Source organism: Lepeophtheirus salmonis, chromosome 6 (genome assembly GCF_016086655.4).
Source record: "Lepeophtheirus salmonis chromosome 6, UVic_Lsal_1.4, whole genome shotgun sequence".
NCBI classification, from domain to species: domain Eukaryota; kingdom Metazoa; phylum Arthropoda; class Copepoda; order Siphonostomatoida; family Caligidae; genus Lepeophtheirus; species Lepeophtheirus salmonis.
The window spans coordinates 53,598,137-53,615,319 of record NC_052136.2 but is presented as its reverse complement, the minus strand read 5'-3'; the positions used below and the strand labels follow the sequence as shown (position 1 = coordinate 53,615,319).

At 27.9% G+C, this 17,183-nt stretch overlaps 1 protein-coding gene across 2 annotated transcripts in view; it reads left to right on the top strand.

Annotated features, from left to right (window-relative positions):
• Nucleotides 1-17,183, top strand: part of LOC121120525 (acetylcholine receptor subunit alpha-like) — a 213,973-nt gene that overhangs the window by 138,194 nt on the left and 58,596 nt on the right. For both annotated transcript variants that reach the window (XM_071889689.1, XM_040715406.2), the window contains exons 7-8: nucleotides 3,906-4,052; nucleotides 5,153-5,356. In XM_071889689.1, coding sequence (XP_071745790.1) covers nucleotides 3,906-4,052; nucleotides 5,153-5,356 — 351 coding nt within the window. The remainder of the gene's footprint in view (nucleotides 1-3,905; nucleotides 4,053-5,152; nucleotides 5,357-17,183) is intronic.

The window sequence follows — 17,183 nt, the reverse complement described above, 5'->3', positions numbered from 1 at the left end:
AAATTGGGTTTTATGTGTAAATGAAGTAAAATATAATAAATTGTAATTTGCTCCTTTTTTTTGTTCAAGATTGTTTTTATTTTGACGCATCAGATATATATATATAAATATATTAATCCTACTTAATTATTTATATAAATGTTATATTGATTCTACAACAAGTGGATTTTTAAAGGGAAAAAAGAAACATAATTATGGACCTTTATTGTTATATAAATTTTGTAATAGGTTCATTTTTATTATCACAAAAAGAGTAATATGTACCAATCAAGGCTCTTATAAATTATTTGACCCCATTTTCTGAGAAAGGAATAAGATTTAAAGATAAAGGAATGCATTTACATAAAAAGAAGATACTTATTTTTATATTCCTTTAAAGAGAAAATGTTATAGCTATAATGATGTCATATAGTTATGACCGTCGCTTATTTATATATGTATGGAATGATATAGAATAATATAACTGTAATAATACATTTGAAAATATGATACAAATAGGAATAATAATACCCTACGCAAAACTTTGTCAAATATCGAAAAAAAGGAAAAAAAAGGTGCATAAGTATTTGATATATTGCGTTTCTTTGCTAAACATTCCTTATTCTTCTAAATACGCCATAATATATATATATCAAACCCGTCTTCAGTAAAAAGTTATTAAACCCTAGATAATAAATCAATTTACATTATATTTCAGCCATTTATTTTTCTACAACTAAGCCTTTCCTTATTAGTGTTAAATATCCTCTATAGAAAAAAAACAAAAAACGACAACACTATTCCAATAATGAAAAGCACAAAATACCTCGATAATACTTCCCCAAATTTATGCAATTGATCAAAAAATATAGATTTTTGTTTAGGACTTTTTTAAGAGTGCAAGGATTTTTCAAAAAAAAAAAAAAATTTTTCTTTATAAAAATACCAACCCTAACTAAACTGTGAGACAAAATATGAGCCTATCATAGAAAAAAAAAATTCAAGGTAATATAGTTTTAGTTCATCGATATGCTTGTGACCTATTCCCTTTGATTTACTTTAATTAGTGCTATGTGCTAATTGGTTGAACTCGTGTTTGTTCCCTTTAAATTGTGAAGATTTGTTCAGTATTAATTCAGGAATTGTCATTAGGCTGTACCTAAATCAAAAAGCTCAAAATAACCTTCAATCATCTTAAAACAGCTTTTTTATGTACAGGGTTTAGATTTTGAAAATCTGTAAAATATCGTGGGAAGAATGATTTTTTATGTTGTTCCTTCAAATTATCGAGATACAAGTTTGTTATAAAATTAAGCATCGTATAGTAACTCTTTCAACATTGCTCTAATTTGTCTCAAGTTAGGAGTATTTTTGTACTAAAGAGATTGCAAGTAAATAAATATACTCGTTTCGTACTTAGGAAATAAGTTTTGATTTATTTCTTCATTTTTAGCAACTCAAATATTGCTTTCTGATAACAACGTCTCTAATATACCATTATCATATATATAATTACAGATTTTTGTATGTCAAATAAAAAAACACTAATATAACTATTTATCATCTTGGACTACAAAAACTTCAAATAAAAAATAAGGAGGATAAAATTGTAATTAAATACTACTGCAAGTCTTGGTAACCACCTTCTATATTCAGACGGCAATAATTACATATCCTAAATCTGATAACAGATTTGTGTTGATCTGTTAAATCACTTTTTAATAATATTTAGTAAGCTTTTAGGTACAATTTTATATATCGAAAGTTGTATTGTTTTAAATTTTAAATTTTTGTTAAAGAGTTTTGATTTATTGTGGTATATGTACATTTATATAAAATATACATGTTTACTGTGTTTAAGGAATTAATGTTGGAAAAAAGGGTGTGCAATACATATCTATCCTTTTTAAAACTTTTTGGAACGTATGCAGAAATAATGTAAAATATAAATTTACAAATGTTTTTTTTTTCATATTTGCATGTCTTTATTAATTTTAGCTTCACAATACCCGTTCATGTCTCTCTATACTATAGGAAATAAAAAAAACCTAAGGAGTTTAAATACAGGGTGAGGAATAAAAAATTAAAAGCCCTTTCTACTTCAACATATTTTTATTTTGTCCCATTTTTAAGGCAAATTTTTGAAGAAAAAGTTGGCAATTCAAAAAATTTCTACAGTTCTTATTCATTATATCCCCCTTAATTCTGAATAATGGCTTTAATACAGGAGCGAACTGAAGCACACCTTGATTTGATGAAGTCCGAGACTTGTTGCTCCACTCCTCCCTGATCATGGTCTTCAGGGCATCGACAGTTGGGGGAAAAGTCTTGTTCGTCTTACCCTCCAATACGCACATAACAGTGAAGTCTAGGGGGTTCACGTCGGGTGAGGACAAAAGCCAGAAGTCTGCCAGTCAGAAGGTAGTCATGTTCTTCTTGTAGAATTGCTACACCTTCTTGGACGTGTGTGCCGAGGCGGCGCCGTCTTGGGTAAACTCATAGTTGTCCTTGGTGGACGTGTTCTTCAATCATGTCAATATATGGTACCTGAGGACCTTGTAATACTTTTTCGTTGGCCTTGAAGTGATCTAGGGAGGCATCTTGCTGCCCTCAGACACCACGAAGCCGAGGATTCATTGATTCATCTCTGAATCGATCATTTCTCTCGTTCCGAACAGTGTTTACAGTGAAGATCTTTTTGTGCGAGATCGACTTGTGATAGGATGATATCACACAGACTCTGCAGTTTTGCTTGTTGCTGGAATATTTTTGCACGCAAAAATAAAAGAAAACCATCAAATTGATTTTTTTTGTCAGTTCGTCGAATTACGCCAAGAAAAAAATTGTCAAACTTTAAGAATTGAGTCTGGTATGTCTCGAAGAAGATTCTAAATTTTGTGTCCTCACCCTGTATAGCTACATACAAAAAATATACTGGCCTATTTAATTAAATTACATTTATGAACTCAACATTTAGTCCAATAGAACAATTTATCTAAAATAAATAACACATTATTTAGCTATTAATTTATTAAGAGGTATACATATAAACATACAAAAAAAGAAAGCAGCTACGTAAAAGAAACGACTTTTCATTTATTTTTTTTCAACTTATTTCTTTTATGTTTATAAATTTATTCATAAACTTTAATGGACATATTTTTATGGACACATATATATATATTTAATAAATGATATTTTTCTTCATAATCTACCAAAAAGTTGCTACACTTGCAATCATTCATAGAGATATAAAAAAGGTGGAAATCCCTGTGACCGTAAAAACCATCCCTGGAAAAATGTCATAAAAAATATGGTAACTCTCATAACTATACATATATTTGTCAAAATTGTATATGATCTTTATATAAAACTTAAACCAGGTAGTGTTACCCATCAGGTCCAGTCCTTGTTATTTGTTTGTGAAAAACGTGCCAAGTTTGTAAGTACCCTTTAGAATATACCATTTCACTAGTATTTACTTTGTCCATTGTATTACTTTATTTAAACTTTTTATTAAGGGAAATTAAACCCCCCAAATGGACTTTTAGTTACCTGTTATCCAGTATTTTAATAACGGTTATTTTGTGGGTAAGATATGTTCACAGCCTAGATAATTTTTGTAGGTAAAGATCAACAATCAAACTATTTAGAAAACTCAAAAGAAAAGTATAAAAAATTAAGTTCAATTGTCGATGTTTTGGGAGTACCATTGTGTTCAAAATTTAAATATTTTTGTAAATCCGCTACATATAACTACATAGACGCCTCCTGGTACTGACATTGCTACATATTTAAACGTATATTATGAAAATATTTGCTTAATTTTACGTATGCTTAAAAAGCTTATAAAAATAGATATATTATGTTGGTGTTGACTATCAATTTTTTTTTCATTACAATTTGGGCTATTTCTTTTTTTCAAGTATATGTGTAACTGTAGTGGTGCTCAACGTTCACTTCCGATCCCCTCAAACACACAAAATGGCTCCTTGGGTAAAGCGGGTTTTCATTCATATACTTCCCAGACTACTCATCATGAGGAGACCTCAATTCCAGCCGGATAAACATACGTAAGTATTGTCTCATCAAGACTAAAAGTGCATTTTTTGGCATGTTATCCATATAAAAATGTAATTATTAGATAGAAAATAATGTTTTTTAAATGTGCAGAAACATATTATATCGTAAGGTCGTTTACACTAATGAAAAAAAAAACACAACATTTTTGGATAAACACCCCACTTAAAAAGTATACTATTACTATATATCTATTAATTTTATCTTTTAAGAAACAATTTCGTAAGAAAAATGAGATAACTATAACATAGTTTGCAATTTGCATAAATTTTATATAATAGTAATTCAATTCTAGCCTTTTTGCCGAATAAATTCTGCTGAGAAGAACCATAAATATTAAATTAGGATTGAAACTTAGGTTATACTATTTTGATACACATATACGTATGTTTCTCCGATTTAATGTGTTTAAATAATAAATCACCTGGCATAAACCGAAATTAGTAAATGTCAATGTTCTGCTCAACAAAATTTGAAATTTTCCCCTACTTGGATACCATTTAAGCTGTAATTAATATCAGAGTTTGAACCATTAATGTAAATAATTTTTCAGTACCAAACATCTATATTTTAATAATGTTTTTTTCTATATTTTGAGATATAAAGTTTATTTATCGATTGATAATAAAGATAGAGTTAAGTAAAAAGTTTTAATACTGTTACATATTTATATGACTTATGTTTGATATTCCAAAACAATTGATACTAGGTCTTTATAATTTTTTTAAATTAATTAAACATTGTTTAATTAGTTATTTGAAATAGAAACTAAACAGCAGTTTATTTATCAAATGAAAACATCCTAATCGTGAAATGAATCAAAATTTAACATTCAATTATTTTAATTCTGGCAAATAGATAGACATTCACATCTTTCAAATTCAGATTAACATGAATAGAAATCTTTATCCCTTAATATTTATATATACAATATTATCAAATTTATTTGTTTTTTTTTTCCAACAAAATGTGCATTCGACGAAATTCCGGGTTTTGTAAAAAGGGTATTTCAGAAGTTTTTTTAAGAAGCAATACGTACATATTTTTTGTTTATACTATAACATTAAAGGTCGATATTTTCGTTTCTTTACAGATGTGATTCCAGATCCCTTCGAAAGGTTATGATGCGTACATGTATAGGTGCTGAAACCTCTACGAGTATATTCGATAATGCTTTTTCTCCAAACGATAAGCGAAATGAAGTATATCGAGACCATTTTCCAGAGCCTTTTCCGGAGGATATTCCGGGTATACCTCAACATCGACCATCGTCCGCCATTAATGAATTTTCGCCACGGTAAGAACATTCTATTATATAATTGTTCTGAATTTTTTTTTGATGTATAATTGTTTATGTCTTTATTACATTACTTTTTATATGTATGTAATAAAGTTGACTTGGTTATAAATAAATAACAACAGAGTTTTCATAATTATCCAAATATTATCTTAGAAACAAAAAGGGTAGACAAGTTATAAAATGCTCTTTTTTTGGGGTACAGAAAAAATACATTATAACATCTTCAAACGATTAATTTGTATATAAAATTAAACATTGGAGCGCTATAATTTTGTTTATCCATGATATTTGTAATTCCATTTTCCAGAATTATTTCCCCTTTTCCCATATTTCTATTTCTATTGTTAGAGAAAAAATTCTAATAATAACAACAACATCATTATGGGGAAGCATTTCCACACCACATACATGTACAGGGTGGACCTTAAATACTGTAAAATGAAAAGTCGAATATAACTTTTTTTTTAATATTATTAGTAACCTACATTTTACATGAATACTACTAAATATCATAGCGATAGATAACAAATAAATTATTAAAAAGGGTCGCCTATTGTAGCTTTGAGTCTTTTAGTCAAGGCGTCACATTATGCATGGGCCACTTCCTGGGGAATATGGCCCCTTTCCTAATTAGAGAGGCTTTCAGTAGATCCAAATTAAGATGCAGACTTTCTCTTGCAAAATGGACCAGATTTCAAAATCCATTGGATTCAATTTCAGACTTTATATAGGCATAATATTGTTCCTTATTTCTTGTATAAAGGTATAAATATCTTAACTGAAGTGGGAACTGCACATGGCTCAAGACTTTTTACTAAAATGGTACCCACATACTCAATGATGTTAATTTTGCCCCCCTAGGATACAACCTTACCAGAACAGCTGAACGCCATCTATGTTGACTCTAGTTTTTGTATCCATTTCATCTTGCAGGCTGAATTAGACCTTTTAGTTACCAAAATCGGATCATTTTGTGAGGTTGAATGGAGCCTCAATTGAAAAAAAACTTTAGCATCTCTAAAACAGTATTATGAGGTGTGTAAGATTTTAACAAACTAATGCATAGTTTTTATTTGAGGAATGATTGATGAATATTTTAAGGAAATATTGTTGACAATTGATCAATAATTTATCATGAAGTTTTTTACGATGATATCTCTAAATTTATCTATGAGTTATATATGTTTAATTTTTTACAGTATGTAGGGCCCACCCAGTAAATAAAAAAAGGGTTTCAGAAATATATTTTGTATACGATACCATATTTTTTTGTATAAATACTCGTATTTCTCTATCCCTCTTTCATATAAATAATCGTTTAATTGAAAATGGGTTGACATCTATTGATAAAAGGATGTAAGGGGCAAAGATACAGAAAAAAAAAGATTTATATATTTCTGTATTTTTCATAAAAAGCAAAACCAAGTAAACTATTGACCAAAAATCAATTTCTATTAGATAAAATTTCTAAAAAATATGTTAGCTTACAATAAATATAAGTCATCTTACACACTTATTTTATATACCGTATTCACTCATTTAATGCAGTGTTTAGTGCTCATTTTTGCCTTAAATGTGACAATAAATCAACTATTTAATTCTTATTTAAATGGTATTTTATCATGATGAATCCAAAAGTTACAATATTAAAAATTGAGGAGATTTGTGTGGCTGAGTAAAAATTCGTATAGCACTCAACTTAAAGGGAATAATTGAGAACTATAGTCAATTATGTTTGTAAAATATTCAAAAATACATATAATTCCTATTTAAAAGACGTTATAAAGAAGCAAATTCAAAATCTAATATTGAGTTATAAATACATTTAATGTTTATTATATAATTGTAAGTTTGTATCAAGTTAAGATAGATTATTTCAACATTTGAGAACAAAATAAAAAACAAACAATCAAATTAATTAAAAAATTGATCTAAAAAAATTACCCAAAAATATATTCGTCGAATGAAATTTGCCAAAAGACAATTTGTCAATTACTTATATTGCCGAATGACCATATGGACATTTGGTCAAAAATTGATATTTAATATATTAATATTTGTGATTGTATTTTTTATTTCATTTAAAATGAGCCAAGGTATTGTTCATATGTTATATAAGGTAAATTTATTACTCTTCTTGGACAGAAAAATATTTTTGTTAATTATACTCATTATATAAACACAACTTAAAGACTTGCTTCATATTATATTTGTTTTTTAATCCAGGAGTATTTTCCAAAAGGAAGAATCCATCATGTATAAAAATAATAAGTTGATAAGGGAAAAGAGATTAATACTTCTTCCTTTCGAATTGCTGCTGTTTTTCTATATTACTTTTAGTACTACAGCAGTAGAAATTCGAACTACATTCGAACCACATATGATGTTTAGGTATATAATTATCATATAACTTAAAAAATATATTTTTAGCAAAATAATAATAATAATTAATGTACATATATTACATAAATATCTTAAAAACATTACTTATTATCATACTATCATATGAAATTGAATGGAAATATACAATCGTATAAATCTATATAATAAATATAATTTTTCAATATTATATATACATATTTTTCTGCCAAGGAGGAGTAATAAATTGACCTTATATAACATATGAATAATACTTTTTATAATTTTAAATTGAACAAATAGTAATAGAATATCGTTAATTTGCAATATTGGGCACTGATTGTACCTGTCTATATATATTTTTACGGAGAATCAGACTTGACTTAAATTTAGTTATTATGTCATTAATGGTAGTTGTACTAAGAAACGGAATATTGGATACGTACTCAATCCAATTCTGAGGTCTGAATTCTGAAAGGCAAAGAAGTTAGTATTTTGATTAGCTTTTGATTAGTTATATTTAGTAAACTAAAGCAATGTTTGGCAAGTATTATAAATCATTGAAAAGTTATCATACTACAAATAAACTTGAAAAAGATTGGATTGACTTTTTAAATTTACCATTTTAAGATTGCACAATTAAAAAAACTAATACAAAAGTGAGAAGTACACTAATTGAATTGGGAAGTAATTGTATGATTTATAAAAATAATGACTATGTTTATATGGTATTTTTGTATATTTATTATATTTTACTATTAATGGTTCTGTTCGGGGTTGGGGAGGATTAAAAATTAAATTCTATAATTTTGAATTTGGCCAAAATTAAAAATATGAATTTGGTACAAAAAGTTTTGCTTGCAGTATCATTTGAATAAGTACTTTTTCTGTAATTTCTTTGGCAGTAACATGTATTATTCAATGTTTATTTAATATTATCTTTCCTAACATTAGTAATATCCCCTAATGTGTGATAAATAAATTAATACGAATATGAAGGGGCTTTATCTTGATTTGAAAACACTAAATCCTAGCTATATCTTTGTTATTTTCTACCCAGCCAGCCAGATACTCCTTCAATTAATTCAAACATAATTGTAAATTGTTCTAATACAAACTAACCGAATAATTCAATCGCTTAAGGTCATATATTTTTGGATTTAGGGATTTTGATGTAATTGGAAGATTGATCATATATAACCAAAAGAAATTCAGAAATGTATTAATTGATTTCTTAGACAAAGGAATTGGAGCATTATTAAATAAAGTTTGAAAGATTCTTCCTCGTGATGTTATACACACTTGAAACTATCATAGAATTTCAACTTTTGTGTGATACTATTTTTCTCATGGACATTGGAATTTGAATATAAATAAAATGGAAGCAATAGATCATTCAGAATCATGCCAAATCTTTATGATTTTATGAAAGTGTTCGTATTAAGCAATTTACTTTGTAATTATAGGTACAGCTTCTTTGAAAAGAAAAGTATGGGCTAAATAATTTAGAATTCATTTTACTACCTGTTGGTCTATTGAAATCTAAACAGGACTAATTTAATTATTAATTAAGGACGAGTGTTTGAAATTAATTCATATTGCGATATATTTAAGCATGAAAAATTAGTTACAAAACAAACTTGAGTACAAGTAAAGAAAATGACACTTGAACATGATTGACGAATTTCCATTCATGCACTCCAAGCAATAGGGCGTCTCCAGGACTAGAATCTACACAGTAAGCAAGTCCAAAACGTTGGAGAGGAAGTTGGGCTCTTTTAAAAATCCCAATCTGGACCCGGAGGATTTAAAGAAAACATCAAAAACTCTCAAAAAAGTGGTTTGGAAAGAGTCTTTGCCTTACAGAAGAAAATGTTTCTTCTCATCATCTTTACATAATATAACTCTTCACATTTTGAGTGGGTATATCCTTCTTTTATCTCCTTGGTAGATGATGAAGAAAGCCTTCATTTGATTTTAAACTCTCAGTGCTGAAAGAATTTGTTTCAACAAATATAACTGATGTTTTGTCTGTTACCTCATGGAATTCTCTAAAAAAGGTTCAAAATATAATGTTTTCTTTCTTATCATGTATCAAGCAAATTCATCTTTCATACCAGCCTGGTACAAAAGGTATATTATGTTTTTATTATTCATAGTTTTTCGATTATGCCCTGATAGCAAACATGCTGTCGAAATTGAGTTTGGCTAATCACAAAAATCAAGCAATTACCTTTTTATTTTCAATAGTGATTATTAAAGTATGATAATAATTATACGAAGTGTCTTCTAAATGATATTTAAAGGCTTTCTTCAATAAAATCACATTGAGCTATATCGAAGGTGTGTAATCAATCTTGTTTACTCATTAAATTTCTACATAATATTTTGGTTTATTGCCAACGATTCTTATGACCATTACAATAATATCTTATTTCATTTTTCTATTGGTATGAAGTACTTTTAAAATTTGTACCCTTATTCATGGGATGTAAATAAATAATGGCGCGCCAAAAATTGTAAGCATACTTTTTATTATCATTATTTTTTTGACATACATTTTTTATCTTATTACATTTTATATAAGATTAGTCAGAGAATATGACTACAATTTGTGAGACCTATCAGTAGAAGATAATGGCTTTCGAAATAAATTTGTTAAAATAAAGTGGGTTCCATTGATTATATCATAATACAACTGTGTCACATGTCAAAACAAATTTACTTTGCATGAATTGGGGACACATGTCCGTTCAAACTACATATAACCTGTATTAAGCTATCTGAAAGAACAATTTGCCTCTTCAGATGGTCGGACAAGTGTTAACGTAAAGCACTGAGTTTAGTTGATCATATTCCATTATTGCACATTGAAATGTTTCTAAGTTTGTTAAAAAAATTGAATCTGAAGTTTAGTTCCTTAAAAATAAATTTATGGATCGCCATCAAAATGATGAATACTTTCATTTTGACTCAAAGTAATATATGGTTTGTATACACATTTCTACGTACTTGCTGTGAATATCATTTGATTAAATCATAAAAATCAAAAGTGAAATTTCCATTTTTGGTTGATATTTTTTTTTGTAAAAAAATGATATAACAAAATACTAAGCTAGTCATTCTTATCGCATTTTAAAATATATTTTTTAAAATATTATTTTTTGAGATAATTTTATCTTCTAGGTCTATTTTAAATTTATTTTAAAGAATCATACATGACAAAAAGATTGTTGAAAATTTGATATTCAGATATGTTTTATTTTTACATATGTTATAGGATTTTGAATATTTGTTATAAAAGTTCAGCTAATTAAATTTTGCTTATTTAAAAAAAATACTATGATATCTTTTATGTCAGGAAGTCTGTTAATTAAATACCTCTGAATCATTTTGATAAAACATTATTTAATGTAAACAATTTCATGTATATTTTAAAATTTGTTTTGATTTAATAAGGAAGGGAGAGAAAATATATTATAATGTATTTAAAATAATTTATTGGTTTTAGAATGGAAAAAATTGTAATTATGATTTATTCTATATTTGGAGTTTACATTTTCCTTTTTAAAGAGGTTAATAACTCATTTGATGAAAAAAAAGAAAAACAAATTAATATATATATGTGTATATTGTATAAAGCTGTTAAAGTTCTAAATGAGTTGTATTTATTACAAAAAATATTATAATACACATTTATGAAAATTACATTAATCAATCTTCAGCACTGTTGTCATTTTGCACACTACGAAGTTAAATATATTTTTTTAATAACTTAAATACATTTGCATTTCAAAAATATATTTATAATATTTACTTATAAATAAATTCATCATGGGAGTCAAAAGTCTAGTTGGTCTATTTGAATTAGGATGAAGATTAGCTGATCTTTTTTCATCAAAAGGGACGAACACTTTTTTTTAATTATTTTTTTTGGGCAAAAAATATCAAATTTTTTTTTTTACAAAAGTAGCATTAATTTTTTAATACTGTCTTTCTAATTGTAGGACGTTCCTTCTCATTTATCAATTTATTTAGCCAAATGAGTCGTAATACTAGTTGTAAAACAAATTATTAGCACTATACAAATTATTGCCTTTTTATTCATTAGATTTTATTGTTACATAACAACATATTTGTTAAAATAAATACATATCGGAAATAAGGTTTTTTATGATTATGGCTTAGAAAAAGTTTGAAACTTTGATAATAATAATTTAAGCTTATGGCTACTTTTTATAAAAAAGGAAATGCTCATTGAAAATCCCTTAAGATTATATTTCAACTTTCAAAAAGATGAATAAAAGTATAACAGTTATTAATTTAAAAAAATATATGAGGAATGCCCTATATGGGAAATAAAGACCTTATTAATTCTTTAGAAGTCAATACTAATAAAAAAAAATTGAACTGATAGCCGTTGTCTTTCCTTCAACCTTCCTTTTTTAACAGAGGAAACATTGTAGTAGTACAAAATACCTATGTATATTCCCAGTACCAAAGATATTTTTTCCTCATTTATCTGAAGAGCAAAAAAAAGTATACAAACAGGCTTATTTCCTGGAAAAGATGGATAACTTTATATTTTCCTCACTTCTTCTTAAAAATTGAATTTATTTTATAAGCTTTTTCATATTGAAAACTATTTAAAGAAATTACTTTATGTCTCCGATCAATGCAAACATCATTTATCAACTTTATGCCCTGTTTAGGTACCTATATATATATACGTATATAAAGAAACATCGACGTCTTCTCATGCATTGAATTTATGAGAAATATAATGTGAGGATCCTTAAATCTTTCAAAAATATTTTTTAAATAAAGTTTAAAAAGTATAAAATAGGATTGAAAAATAAACCTAGAAATAAATTTTTGAGATAATTTTAAAATTTATCTTTTAAAAATACTAGCCATTATTTATAAATTTGCAATATCTTTGATTCGTATAACAAATCATATAAAGTATTTAAGAGTATATATGCCAAATATTTCATTTATGGCTTGTAAATATGATGCAATATCACTTATATCAACTATAGGTTATTACTAGGATTTGCAAATTAACAAGAAATGAAAAAACTGCTTGTCTTTGACCGTGTTTACAATATTAAAATTTAATGCCATAATGTACAAATTAATTAATTCAGTACCAATGGTGGTTACCTCAAAAACAGTCGATTAAATAATATCATCTGAAATTTAGGAAGTATAATTTTATATCTTAGATAATTAATTCATAATATACTCGTATTTCTATTCTAAAGTACTGCATCATTTAAAAAAAAATTAATGATAAAATAATTAAACAAACTTAATTTTAAATTATCTTGAATTTTCCACTCCGAAATTATGAAAATTATATTTGGTATTCCTAGTTTTACAATTAATGCTTAAAAAACTACAATATAGATATGATTTAGAAAAATTAGCTTAAAAAAACAAAAAACAATTTGAAAATAGTTTTTGCTAAATATTTTATGAATCTTCATGTGATAATTGAGTTATTGAATTGTATATTAATCTTACAAATACTTATATGTTTTAAATAATTCATTACTATACATTAACTGCGAAAAAGTTACTCTTACCAAGGATGGAACGTAAAATCTCACTGACAATGGTGAATGTTGTTTCTCTTTAATATTTAGAAGTAAACTTTTATCGACCGTTTTCTTCAGTGAGATTTTTCGGTCCATTTTATCAACTCCAAATTTTTAAAACAACTTTACTTACGTTAAAACAAATATCCATTTTATTTTTGGGCTAATGTTTTAAGTCGGGTTACCACATCTATCGTGGGTGTACCTGTTCAAATTTTAACTTTTTTTCAAACCTATTATTATTTAACTTTTTCCCGTTTTACAAGATCTTTAGAAACCAAATAATTTAGTCATTTGGATTATGGACCGCAGTTACGCCTGTCACATGGTCCTTTAAAATTTATTGTTGGTGGCTCAAAATAAGGCTTAAAAAACGTTATAGTCTGTATTCTTGTGACTATAGCTTCGAAATGGCTTATCGTATAAAGGTGCTATTAATCCTTTATTTGTGTCCATGGGTAAATTTTACCCCACTTATAAATATGCTTGTTTTTTATAATTTTTCCATTCCCCCTCCCCCCTTATCTTTTTAAGTATTCTCCTAAGTTATTATTATCTTGACGTATATATATACAATAAAAGAATACAATATAATAAAATACAAAAAATACTTTTTTCCCTTGAATAAAGCTAATAACCCAATACTAAAAATATAATTGTTATAAGTCTAGTCTCAGGTGCTCCACAGTACGAGGAAGGGAAATTGCTCGGTGTTCTTTTCATAACAAGTTACACCGGACTTCAACAATGTAACCCTACATTGGACCTATTAGAAAGATGGAACCTGAAAAACAATATTGTTGATCTAGGATTTGACACAAAAGCAAGCAATAATTGCATCAATAACGGTGTAGCAAAACTTATTGAAGACAAACTTTGGCAAAAAGTTTTCTACTTCGCTTGTAGACATCATATATCAGAGGTGATAATTCGACCATTATGGAAGGCTGTTTTTGGCAAGAGTCAGGGTCCAGAAAATACAATGTTTGCTAAATTTAAGGAAGTTTGGTCCATGTTAGATAAGGACAATACAAAAATTTTAGCCAATGTTGAAAATGATTTGGACCTCATGAAGAAATCGAATAATGCCATAAACAATTTTTTGGAGAAGACATCATCAAGGGTAGACTTCAGATAAGGAGTGGACCTGTGCCTGATTATTCTCAGTAAGAAACTTAATCAAAGTATTCATTCGACCAGCAATTCATCAAGACTACCAAGAATACATATGCTATGAAAATGTTAATGTTTTTAAATAAACTGAAATACGAAAAGGGCACCATCATTATATAAGATATAATATATACAAAGCACTGGATAACAGCAAAATCTGTCGCTGATGCTTTTATTCACGAGATGCAATTGATTAAAAACATGCTTCAATATTATCATATTGATAATTAACTCGGAACATCCGTTCTGAAGAAAATGATAAATCACGGATGGTATATGACTCAGGAATTAGTACCATACACCTAATTCAGTTCACATGAAAGCATGACAACACCTATAAAACAAAGACTGGCAATCAAAAAACCAAAAAGCTGGAGTTTTATTTAAAGAGAAAGCCATTTTTTCAAGTCATCAGTCCAGCTACATCTCTCACATATTTGGTAAACCTTCGTCACATTTCCTTTTTGACGCTCTCAGATTGAAAAGTGACTGGCTTATTACATTAGCTGATACCTGGGGAAAAAATGGAAACTATAGAGTAGTATGGGGGTCTGTGAAGTCAGTAAAAGTGGCCAATGATGTTGCTGAAAAAGGCGTTAAACTCATGAGTTACCTTGTAACTAGGATTCCAACCAACCAAGAGGACAAAAACTGCATACTGCAAGTTGTGGAATACCACAGAAATAAATATAATACTTTCAAGAAATCTTAGTTACAGAATCAAAAAACAATGTATTTATAGTGTGTTATATTGTATTGTTTTTTAATATAGAGTTATTAGCTTTGACAAGGACAAAATGTCTTTTTTTGTATTTTATTCTGTTTTTGTATACATGTACAGATAATAATAACTTGGGAGAATACCTAAAAAGATAAGGGGGAAATTGAAAAATGATAAAAAACAAGCTTTTTTTAATATCTGGGACAAAATTTACCCATGTCTAAAATTAAGGCTAAATAAAATCTTTATTTAAATTTAAGCAGAGTTTATTGGCTTTGATTTGATATCCATATTAATGCTACACGATAAGCCATTGTGAAGCTATAGTTAAAAGAATACAAACAATCACTTTTTTTAGCCTTTTTTAGATACACCAACAATACATTTTCAAAGCCTATACGGCAGGCATTACCGAGGTCCAAAATCCAAATGACTTGTATATTTGATTTCTATAGATCTTGGAGAACGGAAAAAAGTGAAATATTAAAAGGTTTGAGAAAAAAAAGTTAAAATTTGAACAGGTGTACACGTCTAAGTGAATAGGCATATATATATATATATATAAAGGATATTTTTGTTATAGCAATTCTTCTTACTATATTATTTATATATATTTATTCCTACATATACTTAGACATGTACACACACGATATATGTTGTACCTCCCTTAATCCAGTTCACTAATTATGTTAATTATTTCATGTTAATTTTGGAGGGTAAAGTGTATCCAATAACATTAAAGTGGCTGAAAAAAAGAGGTTCCTTTCAAAATGTTAATGACTCCCAGGTCGAGTCAGTTCGTATCTTGCAGTATATTTTTATTTATAGAAAACAAATACACTACCTTAAATTCCCCCCTCCCATGGTTATTTTATATTCAAACTTATCAGCAGCCATGCGAATGACCATACTTTCCATATTTATTGCTTTCGACAAATACTATTTTTGTATTATTATTTTTACAGGGTTGATCTAATCTAGTAGTATACATTTTACTATTTTCAATGATAAAATTTAGAAGAGAGGGTTTATGAGGACATTTATTTAAAAAGATTATCTGAAAATAATGCTTGACACAACTTTTATTCAATATGTGAGCCTTCAGCTCTAAGAATTGCCACAATTTGTGGTATAAATCCCTTGCAGACATGACTATGTAATCAGACTGGAGCTTAGTCCACTCCTTTATAGACTGGACACTTCTGTGAGGAGTAGCACACACCCTTTCCCCAGGCCCTTTCCTATGGACATGCCTAGATAGAGTAGTCCAAGAGCTTAGCGTCGGGGGAGTGTGGCTACATGTTGAAGCTCCAAAAGTCTGGAAAGTTGTCTCTCAGGAAGATCTGGATCCTAGTAGGGCTATGACAAGAAAGAGAAAACAAAGTTGTCCCGTCTGGCCCAAGGTAGTTCGTTGTAAGTATCTGCATTGAGCCACTCGTTTCTCTCCACAAAATGGGAGGGCAGACTTCGTTTCACAACTTTCAAGATCATGGCGGCTAGGAATAAGTCCCTGGAACGATAAACAGTGGTACGGCAGCACCTGAGCTCCTTGGATACCACCATGGTGGATATGCCGCGTGAGAGAAGCTTCAAAATTTAACTCCTTTATTGCTTCATTTTACTCGTTCTCGTTTGTTTTGTTTTTAATTGAGTCGAATCTAAACATAAGAAATCTTCAGTCACAAAATCTATGTTTCACCGAGATTGAAGAAAATCGACGAATAAGTTTCCGATTTATTAAAACTTAAATTAAGTTTAAAACTACATAAAATCAGTCTTATATTGTTAACTCTTTTTAACAATATTAATAGTCTCCCAAGATTTGGATAAAAACATAATTTCCCAAATTATTATTTATAATTATCAAAGAATTACTTTTTTTTTCAACCAAAAAATACGTATTAAAATAATACTTTTTCTATTGTTTTATCGTATTAGTCCCCTAAATTTGCAAATATTGAAGATAACG